Raw genomic sequence first — 21,545 nt, 5'->3', positions numbered from 1 at the left:
TTTTGCAGCTTGACAAATCCGTCTTGCGAAGGCTGCACTGTGTCCATTGAGTGCCCAGGCTGTCCCTGGGATGAGAGCGAGAGATTTTCAGTCACAGGTCGTGGTGTCAGGCTTGAAATTGGGTTAAACGGGGCTGATACAGGTGAGTAAATTCACCAAATTCTTCTGGCCATGCCAGGCAGAATTATTGTATTATTAACATTTTTCTTCCTCACTGTTCTTGCCTTTAAGCTCATTTTTAGAGGCAAGTCAAAGAAGAAAAATTCAATTAAAGGGACATTTGGAACAAATTAGGGAATTGAAATCTCCTGGGGCATTTTGTTTAGACTGACTCTGTGCAAAACTATTCCAGAGAGAGAAAAAACCTGTAACACAACTTGGAGTGTGTTTGTCTGTCTAAAGTGAGTTTTCTGTTACTTGTCTACAAAATCTTGTAGGACAGAATGTTACTAATTACTTTAAGACTTTTCTCCCTATAGCAGAACAGCTCATTGTTCAGTCGTCTCCTAAGCCAATTTCCTAGAGTAAGTTCAAATATCGTTTGACTTTCTGGCTTAGGAGCCTGTTTCCAGGAACAAGCAGTTCTGTGTAACCCAATGATTTGCATTCCCTGCCCTTAGGACTCAGTGAAAACTTGTTGCTTGAACCCTGGATTTCCCACAGGTAGAAAATTGAGCACCTAAAAGAAATGACTGAAAAATGTGCACAATGTTTTACTCAAGGAGCCGGAGGAGGAGTTTGCAGTTAACGGCGTTTCCATTTTTAGGGTATCTTCAGTACAAATGCATCTCAGATGTTTTTAATAAACGGCTTTGAAAACCCACAGTTGAGATTAGTGTCAAATTTCCAGCCACATGATCAGCCTTGGAGCCAAGTTTAGGATTGCTTTTGTGTTTACAGAAAGTCTGGCAGCCCAATGACACTGAAGTTTGGGGGTGGAATGGAAGTTCTCCATAACAAATATTTGACTGGATTCACCATTTATCTTATTTCCAGGACTTTGCGCTTTGCAAAAGAGGTGACTGTATTTTTGTTGATATAATACTCGAGGAATATTCAGCTCTCACTCACTGGATTTGGAACAGTTGTTGCTTTTTAACTCAGATCTGTTGTTTTTCGAGCCATTAAATGAGCACAGCACAAAGCAAGTGTTCTAAAACTCTCTCTACGGATGATAAATGGAACTTTGTGCATTCCTGAACTTTGTGCCTGGTCCAACTACAGCGAGTTCTCTCTGCTCGCACCAAGGGAGGCCTCTCGTTGAAGGTCTTGCTGGGTGAATAAGTCACATGCTGAGTTTTTGCTCAGGGGCTGGATCAGCAAAAATCTGGCTTCTGTTTTTACAAGCCCAGAATTTCCTTTGTGCAAATACTGTCCAGTATCTGTTTTACAAGTCATGTTTCACTGCCATCATTTGCAAAGCTCACGCACAGGGTCAGTATAACTGATATTACAGTGGGTGGAAGAGCCATGGAAACTTTCCTCTTTTTTTCTGTGTTATTTCTAGCGTTCCCCAGGCCTCACCCCGTGCAAAGTCTTTGCCAACATCACCCACTCTTGCTGCCTGATGCTCCGCGTGGCCCTGTCTGCACAAACTTGCTGTAACCACGTGTCATGTCCTCTTACAAACCCACTCTGCGCTCCCAAACTGACAACTCTTTCCCCTTGGCCCAGGCTGGGACCCCTTTTTCCACAGACAGACAGACAGACGCACACACACACGATGTATGAGATACTCTGCTGAGATACCCTGAGGTGTGTACAAGCGAATCTTGGTGGATTTTCTGCATCCAGGTGTATCTTGACCACATCCACCAGTTCTTTGACTTAATAATTTTCTGTGTATTTATGGAAACATTTCTCAAAGAAGCTCTCACTATTTTTTACATGCTGAAATTGTCCTCTCCAGCTGTCAGATGAAGAAGCTGAGCGTTGCTCTCCCTAAACTGGCTGATGTTCAGGTCTGTAATAGCCAAGCTGTAAACAACAAGAGAGTTTGCTCCAGTGTTTCTGGTGGGATCTTGTCCAAGGGAAAACAAAGATTGTCTTCAACAATTTGAAGCTCGTGTAGGCAGACAATACATTGATTTTTGATTGTGGGCATCTACTTCAGACCAATGACGCAGTTGAGCAATGACATAAGTTCAAAATAATGCTGCACATGCAGAGGATGGAGCAGTCCCTGGGCAGCTGTGATGTTAGTGTGTAAAGTGTACTGAAAAAACAGTAATTTGGATTACCAGGCTCTTTTTCCTGCATACACTGACATCTTTAATGTACTGGATTTGAATGAGAAAGGCCAGGATCTCCCCTCCAATTCAAACAGTTTCATGAAGAATGGTCAGGCGTGCAATTAACTATTAGCTACTGAAAATATGATAGAAAGTAGTGTGTGAAGCATTTTCAGATGCAAAAAATGACTTGAATGTCATTTGATGCAAAGTCGAGCCTGAGTATGGAATGGCATTATTCAGGATGAAGGGGACTAGAGGAAAGAAGGCTTAAACCACGCCATAAGAAAACAGAATTAAATAAAGTCAAAATTAAAGCACAATGTGACAGTAGTTGCACAATCAACAGAAAAAGTCTGGGTACAAGCTGGACTTAAACTCTTGTGAGAACAGAGTGTGTTAAACACCCCTTGTGTTGGTCACAAAGTTCTCATGATGCATGGCTGTGCAACCCAGTATTTCCCATTCTGGCCACAGAAATCTGCTGTCATCAAAAATAACGTGCATGTTTGTGCAACTTGCAGTTGATCCAGGAAGCAAAATGTAGAACTTCCCTGATCTTACTAGCATTTAATCATGGGTGGCACAGACTGTCCAAGCACAGAGGAAATAGTTCTTTTATTCACTGAATTTTTGCTTAATTACTTACAAATTCTGCTGTTGTGCAGCCTTTTCATGAACCAATGTCATGAGGGTTTATGCTGGTTTGGTCAGGATGAGATTGGGAAAATTAAAAAGGAGTAGTTTGCAATCTATAAACTGCTGGGTGACTTTATTCTGATAATTCCAAGCGTGGCTTAGTCATGGGCAAAAAGTTTTGGTGGCAAGAGAGAACGAACAGCAAACATATCAAATAAATGGTTTAGTCTTTTGTAGGTTCAAGGACGACGTTTGGCAAACCTCTTCAGCCAAACGGTGGTGAAAACACTACAGAATGAAAACAGGAACGCAAGTCTGCCCAGCAGTTACAAGTTTTTTCTTTTACATAAGCGTTTATGTGGGAGGGGAACATGAGATTTCAAATGTACCTGGCAGGCTGCCGAAGCAATAGGTATGACCCACATTAACACACAGATCTTAATGACTTCTGACAGTTAACCGACAGAAGCGACAGAAAACAGTAAAACAAGGGAAGCCAAAGGCTGCATGTTCCCTTCGAGCACCCCGAAAAGCGCCGTTGTGCTGCCACGAGCCTTGCACTGCCCTTCACTCACAGCCAGACACCTCTGCAGTCACACATGGGAAATCCCACATTGCCGAGAAGGTGCAAAGACCAAGTTAAACTCAGCAGAAAAATCTGGTTAGAGGAAAATTGATTTAATCTGAGCTTACAGGCTTAGTAACTTGTAATATTTCAGATGAATTTCAGCGCTAACGTTGTCTTAGTCAAAACTTTGGGAGCCCAATGTTGTGGGATGATCTCAGTTTAAGCCTCAAGGCTGCACTCACCATCTTCCTAAAATTTCAGAAACCAGAAAGTAAATGAATCCAATGTTTATTGAACATAAATGACCACACAAGCTCAAGGCCTTTGGCAGTGATAAAAGCTGCTGAAATAATCACCTCGTTATCAGAAAGCTCTTTTTTTCCATTTGGCCTTTGATTTTTCAATTACCTCTTTATTATTATGATGTTTGAACTGACTATAAGGTCATACCCTAAACCTCACCTTCACACAAATCCAACATCGGAGGGTCAGAAATGTTGGTTTCTCACCAGCTTTCTTGCATATGGTGCCTTTAGTCATCACGGGTGCTAAAATCCAGTGTTTCCTTCCCCGGGTCGTTATCAAACACCACGAGGCATAGCTGCTGGTACCTGTAAATAACATGGAGCAAGTTGGAAGAGTTCAGTTGTGTTTGTTCATTCAAGTTTGCTCGGCTCATCAGGCTAACCGAGGGTTTTGCGCTTTGTTTGCTCTATTTCTTAGGAGCGTTTTAAAGGCAGTTTCCAATGGAGGGGCTGAAAAGAACTCCAAAAACCCACCAGGTCTCACCGCTGGGTCACCAGCTGCTTTATTGAGGCAGCAAACCAGAGCTGCCATTGACACCCAGCCCAGCTTTTGTACCTGGTACCGCTTTAAGGACAAAAAATACCATCCATCACGGCATCAATGTCTTCCTTCCCAATGCTGTATGAGTTAAACAGCTCGAACGTTTACTAATAAAGGCTCTAAGGCTGTTTTTATTTGATGAACAAACCGCTGGTGTGTCACGCAGGCCCACGAGGCGCTTTGTTCTCTGGGCCTCTGCCCCCGGCCTGCGCCCTCCCTGCGGGGCCGGCAGCCCCGCGCTGTGGCAGAAGGACACCCCCGGCTTCCAGGATTACGGTGGGACGGGGGTTGGCTCAACCTGGCGACAATTTTGGGGTGGAAAGCGGGTGGGTAACAGGCCCCCCCCCCCTCAATAGCCCTGAGAGGCCGCCATATTGGAAACTGTCGCTGAGGGAAGGGGCGCGCGCGCGGGCCACGCCCCCTGGGGGGTGTGCTGAGTCACGCTGGGCCAGCAGAAGCGCGGCGGGGAGGCCACGCCCCCTCAGCTCGCGGGTAGGGGCGGGGTCTTGCGTGCGGACGCTGCGTCGACTATAAAAGGGCCGTCGCGGCGCTGCCGTTGGTCAGAGCGCGTCGGCGAGGCGAGCAGAGCGGGTTCCTGCTTCAACAGTGCTTGGACGGAACCGGCCGCGCTCGGGCCCGCCGCCCCCACCACCAACACTTAATCCGCCGTCGAATCTACCGACTCAACACCTTAAGGTAACGCCATGGCAGCGCCCGTTTCCCAGGTGCGTCAGAACTACCACCAGGACTGCGAAGCCGCCGTCAACCGGCAGATCAACCTGGAGCTCTACGCGTCCTACGTGTATCTCAGCATGGTGAGCGGGGGGGCCTGTGGGGGGCGGGGGTAAGGCGAGGGGGGGCGTGGGCCCTGTTAGTGGGGAAAGGAGGTGGGAGGTTCGCGAGTCGGGCCTGTGGGGCTTTAGGCCAGTGTTGGGGGGTTTAGGCCAGCTTAGGCCAGTGTTCGGGGGGTGGGGAGGCTTAGGCCATCGTTTGAGGGGTGGGGTTAGGCCAGGCTCAGGGGGGATTAGGCCAGGCTCGGGGGCGGACGGGCCCACCCCCTGCGGCCTGCCCTGTGTCTGGGCCATGGGGGCAGCTGGCGCGGCCTGCTCTGCCCCAGGGACCGGGCCGGGCGGTGCCTGCGGGCGCAGCCGCGCTCCCTCCCCTCCTCCTTTCCCCCTTCCCCTCCTCTTTCCCCTCCTCCTTCCCCCCTCGCCTCGGGCCGTTCTGAGCCTTCCCCCGGGGCGGGGCGGCCGCTTGTTTTCTATAGGTGAGACTCTTATCTCGCTGGCGAACTCGAGTTACACGTTAACCACTGTCTGCCCGTTGCCCTTGGCGGGCTCGTTATCAGCACAGCTCAGCAGCTTCTAGGCGGCTCTGCCCTTGGGGCTGGGCTCGATAGCAGGACTTGACTAACAAAGCCATTGGCACCTTGCCCGCAGGAGCTCGTGTCTCTTGAGGCGAGGTTTTTTCGTTCTTGTTCATGAAATGAATTCGCGGTATCCTTGGTGCTGCGCTTACATATTTATCTTGGCACAAAAGTATTATTTTAGCCATAAGCAGATAAGTAACTTTGGTCCAAACAGCAGCTCTGACCTCTGCACAGCAATCTCAGTTCTTTAGACATACAGGTAACTTGAGACTTTCTAGTGGCACTTTGGTGTAGAACTTGCTCCTGTGTTACTATGAAGGTCTGAACCTCAGCTACGAGCTGGGTGTAATAATGTTGATGGATGATAGTGGCACACAAGCACCAGTGTCTTGCCTCGAACCTCCAGGCTGCTGCTTGAAGAGCAGAGAATTCTGTAGCAGTTTGTCTGGTAAATAACTGGCAGTTGATACAAAGCTTTCCATTGAATCCTGCCTGGTGCCTCTGACCACAGAACAAACCAACTGTGTGATGGCTTCTAACTGCTGCCACAGGTTTTTTTTTGGCTTTCAAAAAGGATGGTTTTGTGTTTACTATTGAATATATATTTTAGTTCAATGTATTTTTTGTCTTTTTAATGTGATTCTACTTTTGGAGAAAAAAATAGTAAGTGTACTTCTTAGTCTAATCCCTGATAAGCCCAGGGAAGGGTTGGGAGGTTTATTGCTGAAGTACCTTAAAGTTCTTGGTCACCCTTAACCAACTGTGCAAGTCAGAACCTTGACTTGTGATCATTGTAAACAAACTCAGGCAAACAAAGGGAGCAGCGAAGGTTTATCCTTGAAGAAGACTTGTCACGTCTGTTGTGCTTGAGGCATTTGATTGATGCTCAGGTAAACAGGTATCTGAGGTGTGGGCTTTTTTATCTTCAGAGCTGAATCACGAGTATTTGTGCCCCGGTGTCTGTGGTAGGGATAAAGGTTAACATTTAATCCTAGTCAGGAAAATTGTGACTAAGGGAAGAGTTTTGCTACTCTGCCTTGCTGTTGTTGGTCCTGAGCTTGGACTCCAGCTACCTCCTCAGATAGGAGACATACCCAAGATCACAGCATAGACTTGGCTTTGTGTGGCTCCTGGAGCAAGACCTGAGGGTTTGAACATATGAATTCTTATTTTTCAGTCCTACTATTTTGACCGGGACGATGTGGCCCTGAAGAACTTTGCCAAGTACTTCCTGCATCAGTCCCACGAGGAACGTGAGCATGCTGAGAAACTGATGAAGCTCCAGAATCAGAGGGGTGGGCGCATCTTCTTGCAGGACATCAAGGTGAGGAGCGGAGCTCTGGGTTGTCTGTCTATTGCAGAACTGGACTTGTGCTCTGTCTCTGGGCTGGAAGGGGATAAATTTCTCTGTGGCTCCTCTCCCAAAAGGAGCAGCAGCTGACAGTAGATAAACACATTCCTGTGATTTGTGTGTGGTGCTCAGCCCGAGATCTAGATATGCATAGTAATTTGATAATTTGTGCTGATTGATTAATAAGTCCTTCCTGTGTAAGAAGATGCGCAGCGCTAGGTGGCTTGCTGTGGGGTGAGGGTAACTACCACACAACCTGTTCATTTGTCTTAAATTCAGTGGCAAGAGCCTTCTCTGCTCTCTGTGCTGTTTTGTAGAAAACTCTTGACTTGTTTGCCATGGGAACATGAAATACCAAGTTTCCAGTTGCTTGTGGTGGCTCACTGCAAGATTTCATAGCACTGTTTTCTTCAAGTTGCTTAATTAGATTATTTGGAACACCAGGAAGTAAACAATGTCATAGGGCCAGCTTAAAAGTTAGGAGTTTACAACTCTTCCTGGGGAAAATAGCAAACAAAGTGGTGGGTACTGGAGAATAATTCACTTGCTCACTGGTAAGTCTGAGTACTTGTAAACACTGGACTGTGCTGGGCAGTTTGAGCTGAAGATCAGACTCGCCTGTACCTGTGTCTTAACTGCTTAATTTCTAAGATTGTGCCCATTGCCTACTTAAACAGACAGGTGTTTAAACCATTAGGTTATAATGGGAGGAGGAAGACAGCAGCTTTGTTAGCTGTTTTGTCTACCAGAGCTCAGAACATAAAACTAAGAAAACATGGGGAATGGGGAAAGGTCTGGGGCTTGGGGTGTGTATTCAGTTCTGCTCTGTTCATGTACTGGGTATCTGCCACATTTTTGACGGTACCTAAATGGCTGAACTTGATCTAAATAGACTTTGATGTAAAAGACTTTATTCCCTAATGGTCTGTGAGTACTTACAGAAAATGTGGCCATGTGCTTTGTGCTTCTAGAAGCCGGATCGTGATGACTGGGAGAATGGCCTCACTGCAATGGAGTGCGCCCTGCACCTGGAGAAGAATGTGAACCAGTCACTGCTGGAGCTGCACAAACTGGCAACTGAAAAGAATGATCCACACGTAAGTAAACGATGAAGCCGAGAATGTGACTGTGTGATGAGGGGGCTTGTACGTGTGTAACCATGTGGGGTTAGGGGCAAGTTCTGTGTGGGGAAAAAAAGGGGTGCAGCCTTTCCAAAGGGCCAGACCCAGGTCTCAGGCTGTACCTTTGCCATTTGGTGAGATTATTGGCATTTTTTTTCCAGGAGGATGAGTTGCAGTGTGTTAGGGTGGCTGAGACCTGCCTTACAGAGCTTTCCCCAAACCCTTCTGTTGTTCTTTGGAGCAGAGAGCACTCATGTGAACAGTGTTTTGAATAAAATAAGTGTATTAAGCTCTATATAGAGAAGGCTTGATTCTGGATGGGGATGAGTTCTAATTTTAAACCAACACATGCCTGTAAGGCCTTTGTCATAAGATTAAGTTGCTTCTTAACGTTGTAAAAGCCCTGACACTTCAGAGTAAATACAGTGTCTGAAAACACAGGTTTCTTCACAGGTGCAAGTTATTAGCAAGGCTGGATTGAGGCTGCTTAGGATCAGGAAGAGATTGGCATCTGTCTGAATCAAAGTACTTTTGAAAGCATCTTGGATAAGTTAGAGTGACTCTTTAAATAAAGAATAACATGGCTGGACCATTCTAGACCTGTAAATCCTCAGTCATGAATTAGTGTTGTGCAGTGGGGGCTCCTGATTGTGTTCAGGGACTTTGCTGCTTGGAGTGAGGAAGAGAGGGGACTTGGAGTTGACATTGTACTGTGGGGCTCTGAGGCAAGTGTGCCTAGATAAGCCTGCCTCACTTAAGTCTTGGTTCTAGCATTGCTGAGACAAAAACTAAAGGCTTCTTCCTCTTGGGTATCTCCTGCAGCTTTAAAATTGCTATTTTCTGTATAATCTCCTGAACCTGGAGAGGAGTGGTAGGATTTCAGCCACTGCTTTAGCAGGATAATCTGTGTTTGGCCTAAATTTAAACTTCTTTTGTCTCCCTTCCAGTTGTGTGACTTCATTGAGACTCACTACCTGGATGAGCAGGTGAAAGCCATCAAGGAGCTGGGTGACCATGTCACCAACCTGCGGAAGATGGGGGCCCCGAAGTACGGCATGGCCGAGTACCTGTTCGACAAGCACACTCTCGGGGACTGCGACAACCACAGCTGAAGCCTGGCCGAGAGCTGCCCTGCGCGCTGCAGCGGGGCTCCGATGTTACTGTCCAGCCGTGCATGCATCTTCAGCTATTGAGATTAAACAGTTCTAATACTCTGTACCAAATATCACCCTTCTTTTCTCTTGTGTTTTGTGTATCGCCCTCCATCCAATAAAGTGACTTGGTTCAAGCTGGCTTTTTGTGTTTCTCTTGGATTTGAGAGGATTGTGCTGTTGGCTCTGTGATAGTCAAGATACCTTAAATGGGATGTGAATGAAGGAATATATTAGGGGAATTGGGTTTTACTTATTTTAATTTTTCTGGTGCAGTGGGTTCCACTGCAGGAGTTGCTTAGTGATTCAAGTTGTGTTTTAAATGCCTTTGCCACCAAAGGTGTTGCTGTAATGTATATGCAAGGAAGGGAAGGCTTGAGTATCTGGGTTTGCTGGTCTAGTCCCTGAATTGAGATGAGGCTGCTGAAGGAGGAGGGGGTTAGTGCCTCACTAGGTGTTGTTCTAATGAATAAAGCCAAGAGGTGCTCTGTGAGCAGGGTGGACCGAAGCAGTGGTGCTGCAGGAGCTGCCCCAAGGATGCTATGGGGACACACAGAAGGGGTGGTGACATCTGCCTGGGTCTAGCAGGACAGCAGAGCAGGCAGGCAGCTGTTGTGAAGGGAGATTTGCAGCTGTTTCTGAAGCCTCTTCCTGAAAATAGGAGAAGTTTTGCTGTTTCTCTAAATTGTTGTGTGGAAACTTAAATGAGGAAACTAAACATGATCCTGGACTTCAGCCTTGCTTTTATTTTCTTAGGGAAGACAGTATAAACTCAGCTGTATGGTGTTTGCTGCCATCCAGATGACTTTGAGTGCTGTCAAATCAATGGCAGATGTGATGTGGAACTTCAAAAGGGAGCAACGTGCTGGGCAAATAGTCTTTGAGCTGCAGCTGCTTTTTTAATAGACGCTTGCCCTGCCTTATCCCATTGCATTTCCAGAGCTGGACAACACCGGCTCCATGTGACTTGAAGCAGCACTGTGGGTCTGCACCACAAATGACGTGATGTGCTGCAGTCCCTTCCCTCCCCTGGGGTATCTTGGCAGTGGTGCGTGTCCTGCCTGAGACTTGTGATGGGCCTTGTGCCAAATGTTGCCATAAAGCTCCAGTTCTGGTTCTTGCTGTGGTGATGAGGGGGGAGCGATCATTAATAACTATATTCCTCTTCAGGTTTGGGCTGCGCCTGCACTCCAGGTCCTTTAGGCTGCTACCTGCTGAGTTATTTCTCTTCTGTTGGGTATCTGCAATACTTAATACTCAGTCTGATTTGTTCTTTGCTACATTGGAGGGTTTTTTATTGGTTTCATTAGTTGTGCCTGCTACCATACCTGAGCCCGGTAGCAGTGGGTCATTAGTGCTGGCTTTAACCTGGGCTGGGCTTTAGCTGTGTGTTCCAGCAGTAGTTTGGCTGCACTACCCTTCTGTTTGGGTGAGTGCCAGTGTGGCCAGGTGTAAAGATACCGCAATATCGCTAATACGGCAGGTATCTCAACAGAACTGCGTGTCTTGGTCCCCTCTAGCCGCACTGATCTGTCTGTTCCTCACACGTGCTTTCGCTGGTCTCCATGATCACCTCCATCAGCCCCACGTAGTCACCTTCGGCCAGAGAGATGCCGGAGTCGTTGGGGGACGGACTTTCTGCTCTTCTTGCTTCTTTTGTAGGCGGTGTATTAGCGCTTCCGTTTCCAGTATCCCTGGTGCTCCTGGAAACCTCTGCTGGATGATGCTCCGGAGCGCTGGCCGCATCTTCTAAACTTAAGGTGCGAGCATCAGGGCCCATGTTCCCCATGGGGGATCTCTGCAGCACTGGGGATGTCACGGGGGTGAAGGAGAAGCAGAAGGAGGTGCCGCCGCCGGGGGTTTTGTTACTGGGGGTGTGAAAGGCACTCGAATGCTCGGAATTGGGGGTGGCTGACGCTGCGTTCTCCAGGTTTAACCAGGGCGGGTGGGAAGCTCTCAGACTCTTCAGACTCTTGAAGCTGCCCTGCTTCTCGTGCTCTGGGGACTCTGCCAGGAAGGGGAACTTGGGGCTGTCTGATGCTGTGGACTGAGCTCCCGGGCTTGCCGTGGTGGCAGCTTCTCTGCTTTTAGTGTTAGAGCTGCTCTTTTCTTCTGCTGTTTCAACCAGTGACTCAGGACCTTTGCTCCGGTCTGTTGGCCAAATAAATGTTTCCTTTGCGCCCGAGCCGATGGAGCTCTGGCTTTTATACGTATCGCTGACTCTGGAAGGTGAGGAGTTGACAATGACATCCTTAAGAGAAGTCGAGCACGCAGCGATGCTGGAGAGCGCAGGCGGCTTCTTGCGGCCTTGGCGTCTAGAAGGGAAAATCATGGGGATGGAGCTGATGGGCGTCTGCGGAGCGCTGTAGAAACCCGGCCGTTCGTAAAACGGGGTCGACATGAAGGCGTCGAACTCCCTGAGTTTTCCTTCCTCGCTGTCCCACTGGTCCTGCGAGCTGGAGTCTCCCCTGGGCCGGTTGATGCCGCAAGGGCTCCCGGGCTTGCCCATGTCTTGGTATGTGTAATGGGAGAAGGGGGACGTGGGGTCTCCCCGCCGGCGCAGCAGGTTCATCCGGGACGAGGACCTGGAGAAGCTCGGTGACTGGACACCAAGGAGGCGGCCCAGGTGTCCCAGTAGCGGTGTGGAGTGGTTGGCTTCCTCGTTCTCTTTAATTTGCTCCAGGGGCTGGAATTCCATCTCTTCTTTCTGCATGCTGGGGAAAGGCAAAGGGGCTGTTACACAGCTGCAAAAGGTGGTGGTTTCTGGTGGAAAGACTTACTCCTTGAGTATAATACCCTGCGCAAGACTTGATCCGAGGTGTAAATGTGGGTTGTCCTGACACCCTGTGGCTGCGCTTACCTGATATCAAAAGTGGAGCCAAGGAACGATGGGCGCTTGTACTCAGCGGTGGCTGCGGTGTAGGGTGGCTGGGGATCAGGCTCGTTCCAGTAAAGATCCTTCTCCAGAATGGGCAAATCTTGATGCATCTCATCCACCGCCATCAGGGACACCTGCAGGGGACAGCAGGAGTGTCACACGGGGTGAGTGGCGTTATATGCGAGGGTTATAGGTGGATAAAGGCAGGCAGGGCAGGAGGAAGCAGCGTAGCACGCAAGTGAAGCAAGTGGCTGGGTTTGCTTTGTGGTTTCCTGTCACTTGGGTTGTTTTTCACACAGATTTCATTAATTGAAAGAAAAGTGATGCTGAAGGAGACAGGAAAGCAAGGTGCTCAGTGTTAGGAAGGGCTGAAGGTGGAGAGTTCTTGCATGGGAGAAAGCAGAGGAGGCAGTTTTGGATAGAAACAGGGTGGAAAAAGGTCAGGAGAGGCAGGAATGATGCACCATTTAAAGCTAATGAGGGTGTGAAACAGTCTGCATCCATCACATGAGCCTTATCCTCTTGCTCTCCCTCTGCAGGTCAGGCCCAGCCGGAGGGTCCCGCCTTGGCTTTACCTGCAGGTTCCTGTCGATCAGCCAGTTGGTTTCGAAGTCATCATCGTCCTCCCCAAAAGGATTGATGAGCTGCTCGGCCACCTGCACGTGGAGAAATGCATCGCAAAGGTTATCACGGTCATACCTGCCCCTTGCCCTGCAGGGAGAAGTGGGATGTCCCTTCAATCTGCTGCTCCTCCCAAAAAGAGATGGGTTAATGGAGGCTTGGCAGGGTGACATTGCGACACAAAGGCCCCTTGCTCACACAGCCCTAGACCATCACTGCAGGCAAAGCACAGCCCACTGTCTCCCTTTTTCCCCGAACTAGCCAGGACCAAAGCTTTTTAGGAGCTGATCTCCAGGGTGAGATGCTCAGAAACTTGGGGAATTCTCGGCAATACCCTTTTGCCTGCCAGCACCGGGCATGTTGCCCATGGGCCAAAGAATGTAGCTGGGTCCCTGGTGAGCACACACTGGGAAAAACCCTTGGCTGGGTCAGATTCCAGCTCCTGACGTATTTTCTTAGACTTACCTTTAACCAGCCAGCATAGAAGAAGAACTGCAAGAACGTGAAGACGGGCACGAAGAGATCTAGTTCATGGCCAGGATACGCTTTGTCTGGGTCCAGGAACTGCCGCCCGATCAGACAGGCCAGGAAGAAGCTGTAAACGGCCACGGTCACCACCTGGGAAAGACGCCAGGGGACACACCAGAGGAGCTTGAGTTCCCAGCATCGCTTTTCAGTTCCGCCCCACACGCCTCCAAACAGCAGCGATCTGCGACAGAGACGCCATCTCTCTGGCCTTTTGAAAGCCTTGGGTTTAGTTATGACAGGCTTGTCTGCTTGTTGCAGTAAGATGCGGAAAGCTTTAAATGCATCCTTTACCCTTTAGCTATTACATACACCCTATTTCATTCCCCGCTGCCCATGGAATGACATCTGCGTAGGGGTCACAAAGACAGCGGCAGGAGAAAACATGTGATGTGCTGGATGGAAAGAGCTTAAACAACCCTCATGTGGCTGCAGGTTTGTTCTGCTGCTGAACCAAGGGGTCTGTGAGCTCTTCCCACTCCTGCCATCGGCTCTCATGGCTCCGTCTGTGCTGGCAGCAGCTTCCAAGCCGGGGATGGGAACCTCGGCAGCGCTGCCAGCTCTGAGCTGGCTCTCTCCTCACCCTCATGCTGGGCCTTTTTTATATCTGCCTGCTCGCCTGCCCAGATTTCAGGTTACAAAGAGTTTTGGCTTTTTTCTCTGTAATCACGGGACTGGGAACTTCCCCTTTACAAATGAAAAGCAGCTGCGGCTCTTGTGTGGTTTCTCGATGAAAGGGGGTTCAAAACAAACACCTGGTGTCCCAAGAGCGAGCCTTGCAATGCACAGGGCTGGTTTGGGATGGGCAGGAGATAAAGTGCTTGGAATGACAGAATTTGCGTTGTGGATGGGCACCTATTAAAAAACAAAGGGGTTATGTGCTGCAGAGGGGGCGAAGACACACTATGATCTTGCTTTTGTGTGCAGGACGCTGGTTTGTGCAGGAATAGAGTTTCCCAAGGTGTCTGTTCCCCATTAACCTTCAGCGCTGCATGAAGGGGAACGGTTCCCGTTTCACAGGGGGTGCATCGGTGTTATCTGAGCAGCTGGATTGTGCGAGACAAAGGGGCAAGTTGGTGCCGAAGCGTCTGTCTGGGTTTGTATTGGAAGAGTTATTAATATTAAAGAGCTGAGTGATATAAATATTAAAGTGGCACAAATCTATCAGAGCTGCTGGAGAGATCTGGGCTCTGCTGAGCAGGGAGAAACCATAAAGCAGTGCAGGGAGTGGATCTGCAAATATCTGTGTTTTCCACATATATAAGTCATGGTTAGTCATCCCTGGGCAGTGTGTTTCTGTAGAGGTGGCTGTGTCTGAGTTGTGGAAATAAGAGATGAGCTCCATATGCAAGAGTGTGGTGGGTTCAGAGGTCCAGGTGTATCTCGTGTCAGCGTGGTCTGTGTTATGGGTGTAATGGGGTGCTCCTTGTAGCAGGAGCTGTGGGGGATCCCGTCTCACCTGTGTGTAAACCAGGGGGATGCTGATCCAGTCGTAGCCGTAGAGTCGCCCGCACTGGCTGCGCAAGGTGTTCAGCTCCTGCAGTGGGGAAAGGAAACAGGCTGTCAGCATCGGTTTTCGTCTCTTTGGGTATATGGAGCTTCTCTGGCTTTATTGTGCTTCATTTCTCCAGCTCGCCCAGGCCTCCTGCTCCCTTGGTGCCCCAGACCACCCTTATGGTCCCACATTTACCCTGGAAGGGCTGCTGGGTGTCTCCATCCGAGCCCACGACCCCTTTTTGCTCGCTTCATAGCAGCATTTTTTCACTTCACAAAATGAGCAGCCAACAGTTTAGGCAAAGAACCTCTCAGGAGGATTCATTGCTCTCCTCGCCATATAGTGAGTCTAGATAAATAGCCCAGAGGGAGATTTCTCTCTCTGGGCACATGAATCTCACTCCAGGCAACAGAAACGAGTGATTTTCTCTGCACATGAATCTGAGGAAGGATGAGCTGCTCTGAATGGTTTTTCTCTGCAGCTGGGCAGGGCTCATTGCCAGGTTCTGCCTGCAGAGCATGGCCTGCTTCCCAGGATTAAGAGTGTCCAATAGTGAAGCTTTCTGCAAGGACCTTGGTGTTTTGGGAGGCTTTTAACCTCTCCTGCTCTCCTCCAGGTACACGCTTCCTCGCAGCTTTTTGTCTGTGTCCCAGAGGGCTCCGCTGGCCACTGTCGTTGGCTGCTCTGGAGGCTGTGAAGGCTGGAGAAAGCAGGTCCTGGATCAGCCTACATGGGTGTCTCCCATCACTACACCTGGATGTGAGTCCTGTGGTCCCTCCAGTACCACATTTGAGAAAAAATGTCACATTCTCCTCACCTCTAGTATATGTGACATTGCTACTGTGTCAGTAAGCCATGAAAACCTCTGTTCCATCATGGTCTGGAAAGTGGCAATGGAGGTATTTCCCATCAAAATTAATGTAATATCCCCAGGGACAAGCCTGGCTCGCTGTCCTACCCCGCCATCTCTATTGCCCGACCTCTGGAAATGCCTCTATTGCCACCGAGAGGACTGGACAAGGATGTCAAACAAGTGCCCATCGCCTCTGCCACTCACATTGAGGATGCCTTGGAGCAGCACGCTGTCCCGGATCCTGCCCTCGTTCCTCGCCTTCACAGCCAGGTTGGAGAACCACACACACGGGATCCAGAACTTGTTGTGGGGGGAATTCAAGCTCTCGAACTTCTTGTGCTCTTCTGGTGTCATGAGGCCTGGGTGGAAGAGAGGAGGTGGGAGAGGGGTGGCCATGGAGGGCAGAAATGAACCTCAGGTGGTCACCTTAGCTCTCCTTAAAAATCATAGGCAAGACTAAGGCATTCAGGCTTTGGAAGACACATAAGGGGGGAGTGAGTCGTCTGGTTAAAACATTGAGTTATGGAAGTATGAGAGGCAGGTTTTATCTCATTTAATGTTGGATGTCTGCAGCATATCTGATCAGATCACAGTCAGCAGGGAGATAAAGTGCAATTGCCTGGTGCACGTAGACGTGTGTTGAAAACGGGATAAGTTGTGCCCTGGAAGTGTCTGTTTCTCCCTCTGGCTTGCAAAGGGAACCCAGTTGATTATGGCAGGTGCAGACGTTTCCTTTTGGGCAGACTGGGAAATGTTGTACCCTGGGGAGCATCTCCAGGGAGGATTTAGGAGTCCCAGAGTTAAGGCTGGTCTGAGGCTCCAATTTCCACCTGCCCAGTGGAAAACTGTTGCTCTGAAGGAGGACAAACATACCACTGTGCGCAGATCTGCTTGTGCTGTGTTACAGATCTGTGCACAGAGTTATTTATAAATACTACAGAGAGCTTTTCTCTTCCCATGCAGGGCGAGCAGTTACCTCCCAGTTACCCTCCTCTGATCAACCAGTGACCTGCAGCATATCTGCATTCACAAACTAGACTGTGATACTTTCCTTACGTAAAAAATTTGGGCAGAGACCCTTCATCTTTGAAACAAGCATTCCAAACATTAGTAGCAACAAGCAATGGGGAAACAAACAATTGATTATCCCAGAAAAGCAGAGCATGAGCAGATGCGCAGCACCCGCTGCAGACATCAGCTGAGCATCTTGCAGCGCTACCCCATCTGCACTCTGGAGGTCATCTGGCCATTTCCAGGGCTCTTTACCCCCAAAAACCAGCAGCAAGGTGCTGCTGTGTGCAGGTACTGACCTGCCCTCACGACGTGCTCCATGCTGGGGAAGCGCTTGTAGACGGCGGTGCTGACGGAGCGCAGGATGAGCACGCTGCACAGGTTGCTGTAGCGCATGAGGGTGCGCCGCAGGAGCCGCCCGTACTCGTCCTCCCCGTCCACGTTGCAGGAGACCAAGTTCATGATGCGGTCGGGCCAGGGGATGCTCTCGTACTGAGCCCACCAGCGGGACACCACCAGAGCCACGTAGAAACCTGGAGGTGAGCTGGACAGGTTAGCCATCCTGTCCCTATATTTCTATAAAGGAGTATTTTGAGGACAGGCTGAGAGGGTTGGGGTTGTTCAGCCTAGAGAAGGCTCCAGGGAGACATTATTGTGGCAATTCCGTACTTAAAAGGGGCTGATGAGAAAGATGGGGACAGGCTTTTTGGCAGGACCTGTTGTGACAGGACAAGGGGTGATAGTTTTAAATGGAAAGAGGGGAGATTCCGGTTGGACGTGAGGAAGAAATTCTTTACTCTGAAGTTGGTGGGAGCCTGGCCCAGGTTGGCCAGAGAGGTGGTGGATGAACCATCCCTGGAGACATCCCAGGCCAGGCTGGACGGGGCTCTGAGCAACCTGAGCTGGTGAAGATGTCCCTGTCATGGCAGGGGGGGCACTGGGGGAGCTGGGAAGGTCCCTTCCAACCCAAACCATCCTGTGATTCTATGAACGTAAAAGCTATGTGTGTTTGCAGACAGAGCTCCTTACCCAGCACAAAGGACACGGGGATGAGCTCAGCATAGCTGTTGCAGTAGAGCGCCAGCTTCTCAAACATCAGCCTTTGACTCTCGGTCAGGATCAGCCTAAAAGGGAAAAATAGCAGCATCAGCCTCAGGGAAGCGTAGTGAGCGATAGGATGAGAGGAAACAGCCCCAAGTTGCGGCAGGGGAGGTTGAGGTTGGATGTGGGGAACAATTTCTTCCCCAAAGGGCTGTGGGGCATTGGAACAGGCTGCCCAGGGCAGTGCTGGAGTCACCATCCCTGGAGGACTGGACAGATGGACATGAGGTTCTCAGGACATGGGGCAGTGCCAGGGGTGGGGGAATGGCTGAACTCGATCTTTAGGGTCTTTTCCAGCTAAAATGATTCTATTGTTCTATCAGCGTTTGCCACAGAGCTTGGATGTGCATCACAATTCACTTAATGTCCTGCAAAATCTCAGTCCAAGCTCTGCTCTTATGGTGTGCGTTACTGCCTCGTTCTTAGAGCTTCTTTCCTACCTCTCTGCTGCATCTGAGATTAAACCAGCTTAAGGGACTCCCTGTTTTTCCTCACCAGAACAGCCACAGAGCTGCCTTATCAAAGATCTGTGGTCCCAGAGCTGGTGTCTGCTCCCAAATATGTACCCAGAGAGGCAGTGGATGAACCATCCCTGCAGACATCCCAGGCCAAGCTGGACGGGGCTCTGAGCAACCTGAGCTGGTGAAGATGTCCCTGCTCATGGCAGGGGGGGCACTGGGCGAGCTGAGAACGTCCCTTCAACCCAAACTGTTCTATGATTCTACCCAAGGCATCGCCTGTTGTGTAACAAGGGAAACTCTCTCCTAAAACTCCCCATGGTGGGACATCTCCAGGACTTGATCTCCATGCTGTTCTTCTCTAGACAATCATCAACCGCACCTCTTCATCCCAAAGAAGAGAAACTGTGCTGCTTCCCAGGACAGAAAAAGGAGATTTATCAGCTGCTAAGCCATAGCAGAGCAGTGAGGAAGGACCTTTGTTTTCCTCCCGCGAACAGGAGGAAGCTCCTCTTCACCAGGATCACTGTCCCAATGCTGTGTTGCTCAGTTGTTCTGCTCCAGGACAGCCTGAGAGTGATGGTCTGTGTAAGGATGTCATGATGCTTACCTGTAGACAAGGCTGATGGTGAAGTAGAGGGAGATGAAAATAAGGAACTCGGAGTAGAGGAGTTTGTAGATGCTTCCTTTCCACTGGAGCAGGAGCTGGGAGAAGGTGCCCAGGCGGGCGTCAGCCACCCGGTTGGTGTATGTCACCGTCATCGCGGGTCCTCGTGGGGACACAAAACGAGCAGATGTTGAAGCTACCGGCAAGATTGCACAGAGGGAGGAGACAGGGACACCACAAGTGAGAGAGAAAGAGAGAAAGAGAAAGAGAGGAAGAGAGGAAGGAAGGAAGGAAGGGAGGAAGGAAGGAAGGAAAGTCGAGATCAAAAGACAGGTTAAGATGAAGTCATTGACACAGCAAACCAGGAGGAACTTCATGGCAAGCAATTAATTTGATGAGCTGGCCCCTTTTTTGCTGTCTACAATGGCAGAGGACACACGTTCTGGTGGAGCCCCCTTGTTTTCTGGTGTTTGATTCTCAGTGTTCAGTGGAGCCGGTTGGTCGGAATGGACAGAGCCCACATGCCTTCCCACAGAATAGTTGTTCAGGAATAATTAAGGAAAGGAAAAAACCCAGGAAGGAGAGATTTCTTGGTATTGGTCCAGATGAAGGTACCCCTGGAGATCTGAGTTTTGGTAGCGCTTGCCCATTAAATATAGATGTCTTTAAATCTGGGCTGAGGGCCATTTGCCAGGCTCACAGAGCACAAGTTCCAGCAACTCCACCTCCCTCTCCAACCATACGTTGCACAATAAATCACGCTGGATGGAAAAAAAAAGGCATTCAGGCTTGTTAAATGTTTCCCAGCAGTGCAGCATTCCCATTGCCACTTCTTCTAGCATAACCCTGCATAAATTACTCTTTATCATCCATTAATAGGCAGACTTGCATGTGTACTAAACTAAATTTGTAAAAAACAAACAAACAAAAAGCAGAGCAGTGTAATCCATGGCAGGCAGATAAGCGAGCGATCCCTTGGTTTATAAATGATTATCCAGTGTGAAACTATTGGTATTTCGAAATCCTACCCTGTGACCAGGATGCTACAGACACTGTCTAACAGAGGCAATAATGTTAATAATTATGGGGCCTTGGGCTCCTCCCTGAATGATGGAGATGAAGCAGCACTTCAAGGGACAATTCAGACCTTCCTGCTCTGCAGGTAAGTTTGTGTCTATGCTTCTCTTTTAAACATCTCAGTGAGGTGGGGACAATTCGGGTCCCAGTCTGCAAATAAAACCAGCAAACTCCGTCTTGTTGGCCTCCACAACTAAATAGCATCTTTGTCCTGGCTTTGGCTTTTTGGTGCTGCTCCTCCTTTGGGTTTCCCTGTCATAACCTGTGAGAAGGGATTTGGGGAGAGTTATATTGGAGGAGTAAAGCTGGTACCTGCCCTGCCATGGGCTCCCCAGCTGCACAAATGCATTTTCATTAGAGCTTCATGCACATTGATGTGATTTCTGTGTGTATTTCTAGCCAGTGCACAGGACTTAAGGTGCATTTTTAAACTGCCCTAGAGCCTGCACGTTTGGGTTCTGCAGGTGGGAAGCGTATGCAAACACCCAGAAATTTGTTGAGGGCAGCATACAGAAAACCATCTGTTTTCTCGATCCTTTGGGTCTTGAAAGCTCTTAGGGAGATTCTTCGTTGCGTAATTCAAATACACATTCACTTTTTACCAAACATGGAAAACTCCAGCTCTTGTCCGTGTAAATAATGGATGTCACTCACCTCTATGCGTTTCTGCTCCGATGTGGGATATGGGGCTTTTCCCACTGTTTTTTCCTCCAGCTTGGAATGGTTACGGCACTTCCCTGCCCACTGGTGCGGGGCAGCCCCGGGATGTCCCTCAGCAGCTGGGACACTCAAGGTACCATTTGGGGAGGAGATACGTGGTGGGAGGTGATGCACCGGAGCCGATGTGCGCAGGGAGAGCCACCCCCTGTGCGATGCCCGCGCATCCCCTGCCTGGTCCATCCGCACAAACCATCGCGCTCGGAGGTCGACTGACTCATCACACTGTGGGAATTCACAGCGACCAAGATCCCACAAGAGCACACCTGCATCGGGCGCATCACCCGCCGCAGGAAACGGGCAAACAGACATGAACAGCCATTGCAAAGATGGAGAAGAAGCAGGTGGAGTGGACGGACGGAGCGAGAGAAGGTCACGGATAGGAAGGGAGATCTTTGGAGGAATCTATCTGCTTCTGGGAGGATGAGATACTCACAGTCATGGGCTCCCGCGCTGCGCTGGGGCTGTGGAGGTTTGGTCCCACACGTGTCCTCGCTGGCTCCTTTGTGGCCCCCGCCACGGTCCGCTTCCCGTGCCCCCTTGGCTGATGGAGGGATTGAACCTGACAGGCACGGTGCGCTAAGGAGCCTGAAACCCACTCGGGAGCTGCAGCCGGTCACTTGATGCTGTAATCCCTCCCCATTACAAAAGAGACTGTTGTCTTTTGCCCCGTTTCCCTTCTAATCTTCTGAGTAAGCCCTGCGTGTTTATAGAGGCGGCCGGAGGAGGGGGAGGCAGGGCTGGCTGCTCCGCAACCGCTGCTGCAAACTCCTGGCACAGCCATGGTGGCTGCCAGCAGAGAGGCATTTTTCCTTCTAATTCTTTCCTGTTTTGTCCCTTTCTCCCCGTCACAATCTTACAGGAACCCCAGGAGATTAAGTAGGGCTGGAATTTTCCACCAAGGCTGGAAAATGGGTCGCCCTTGG

General features: G+C 49.6%; 2 protein-coding genes and 2 long non-coding RNA genes across 4 annotated transcripts; 2 read left to right on the top strand and 2 right to left on the bottom strand.

Annotated features, from left to right (window-relative positions):
• Positions 1–1,316: 1,316 nt before the first annotated feature.
• On the top strand, positions 1,317–2,005 carry LOC308040704. Its single transcript, XR_013922162.1, has 2 exons — positions 1,317–1,755; positions 1,910–2,005. It is a non-coding gene; the product is annotated as an uncharacterized lncRNA (long non-coding RNA).
• A 371-nt stretch (positions 2,006–2,376) lies between these two features.
• On the bottom strand, positions 2,377–4,677 carry LOC308040703. The gene is made up of 3 exons (XR_013922161.1): positions 4,300–4,677; positions 3,901–4,049; positions 2,377–3,687 (listed from the first exon to the last, which is right to left on the bottom strand). It is a non-coding gene; the product is annotated as an uncharacterized lncRNA (long non-coding RNA).
• A 162-nt stretch (positions 4,678–4,839) lies between these two features.
• On the top strand, positions 4,840–9,418 carry FTH1 (ferritin heavy chain 1). The gene is made up of 4 exons (XM_080344862.1): positions 4,840–5,099; positions 6,831–6,977; positions 7,976–8,101; positions 9,073–9,418. The coding sequence occupies exons 1-4, from the start codon at positions 4,989–4,991 to the stop codon at positions 9,235–9,237; spliced, it is 549 nt and encodes a 182-aa protein (XP_080200988.1). The 5' UTR covers positions 4,840–4,988; the 3' UTR covers positions 9,238–9,418.
• Positions 9,419–10,792: 1,374 nt separating this feature from the next.
• Positions 10,793–18,980, bottom strand: BEST1 (bestrophin 1; the record flags this gene model as incomplete). The annotated part of the gene is made up of 9 exons (XM_080345301.1): positions 10,793–11,990; positions 12,137–12,288; positions 12,730–12,810; positions 13,241–13,393; positions 14,760–14,837; positions 15,853–16,007; positions 16,959–17,192; positions 17,689–17,783; positions 18,829–18,980. The coding sequence occupies 9 exons, from the start codon at positions 18,978–18,980 to the stop codon at positions 10,793–10,795; spliced, it is 2,298 nt and encodes a 765-aa protein (XP_080201427.1).
• Positions 18,981–21,545: the final 2,565 nt, after the last annotated feature.

Source organism: Nesoenas mayeri (assembly GCF_963082525.1).
Source record: "Nesoenas mayeri genome assembly, chromosome: 5".
Taxonomy (NCBI): domain Eukaryota; kingdom Metazoa; phylum Chordata; class Aves; order Columbiformes; family Columbidae; genus Nesoenas; species Nesoenas mayeri.
The sequence above is the reverse complement of the archived record's forward strand: the minus strand, read 5'-3'. Positions and strand labels throughout refer to the sequence as shown.

Bases quoted from the DNA above. Each gene is read 5' to 3' on its own strand.
- FTH1 (XM_080344862.1), top strand. From the start codon at position 4,989: ATGGCAGCGCCCGTTTCCCAGGTGCGTCAGAACTACCACCAGGACTGC. The intron at 5,100-6,830 runs GTGAGCGGGGGG...CTTATTTTTCAG, and splicing joins CCTACGTGTATCTCAGCATG to TCCTACTATTTTGACCGGGA. The intron at 8,102-9,072 runs GTAAGTAAACGA...TCTCCCTTCCAG, and splicing joins CTGAAAAGAATGATCCACAC to TTGTGTGACTTCATTGAGAC.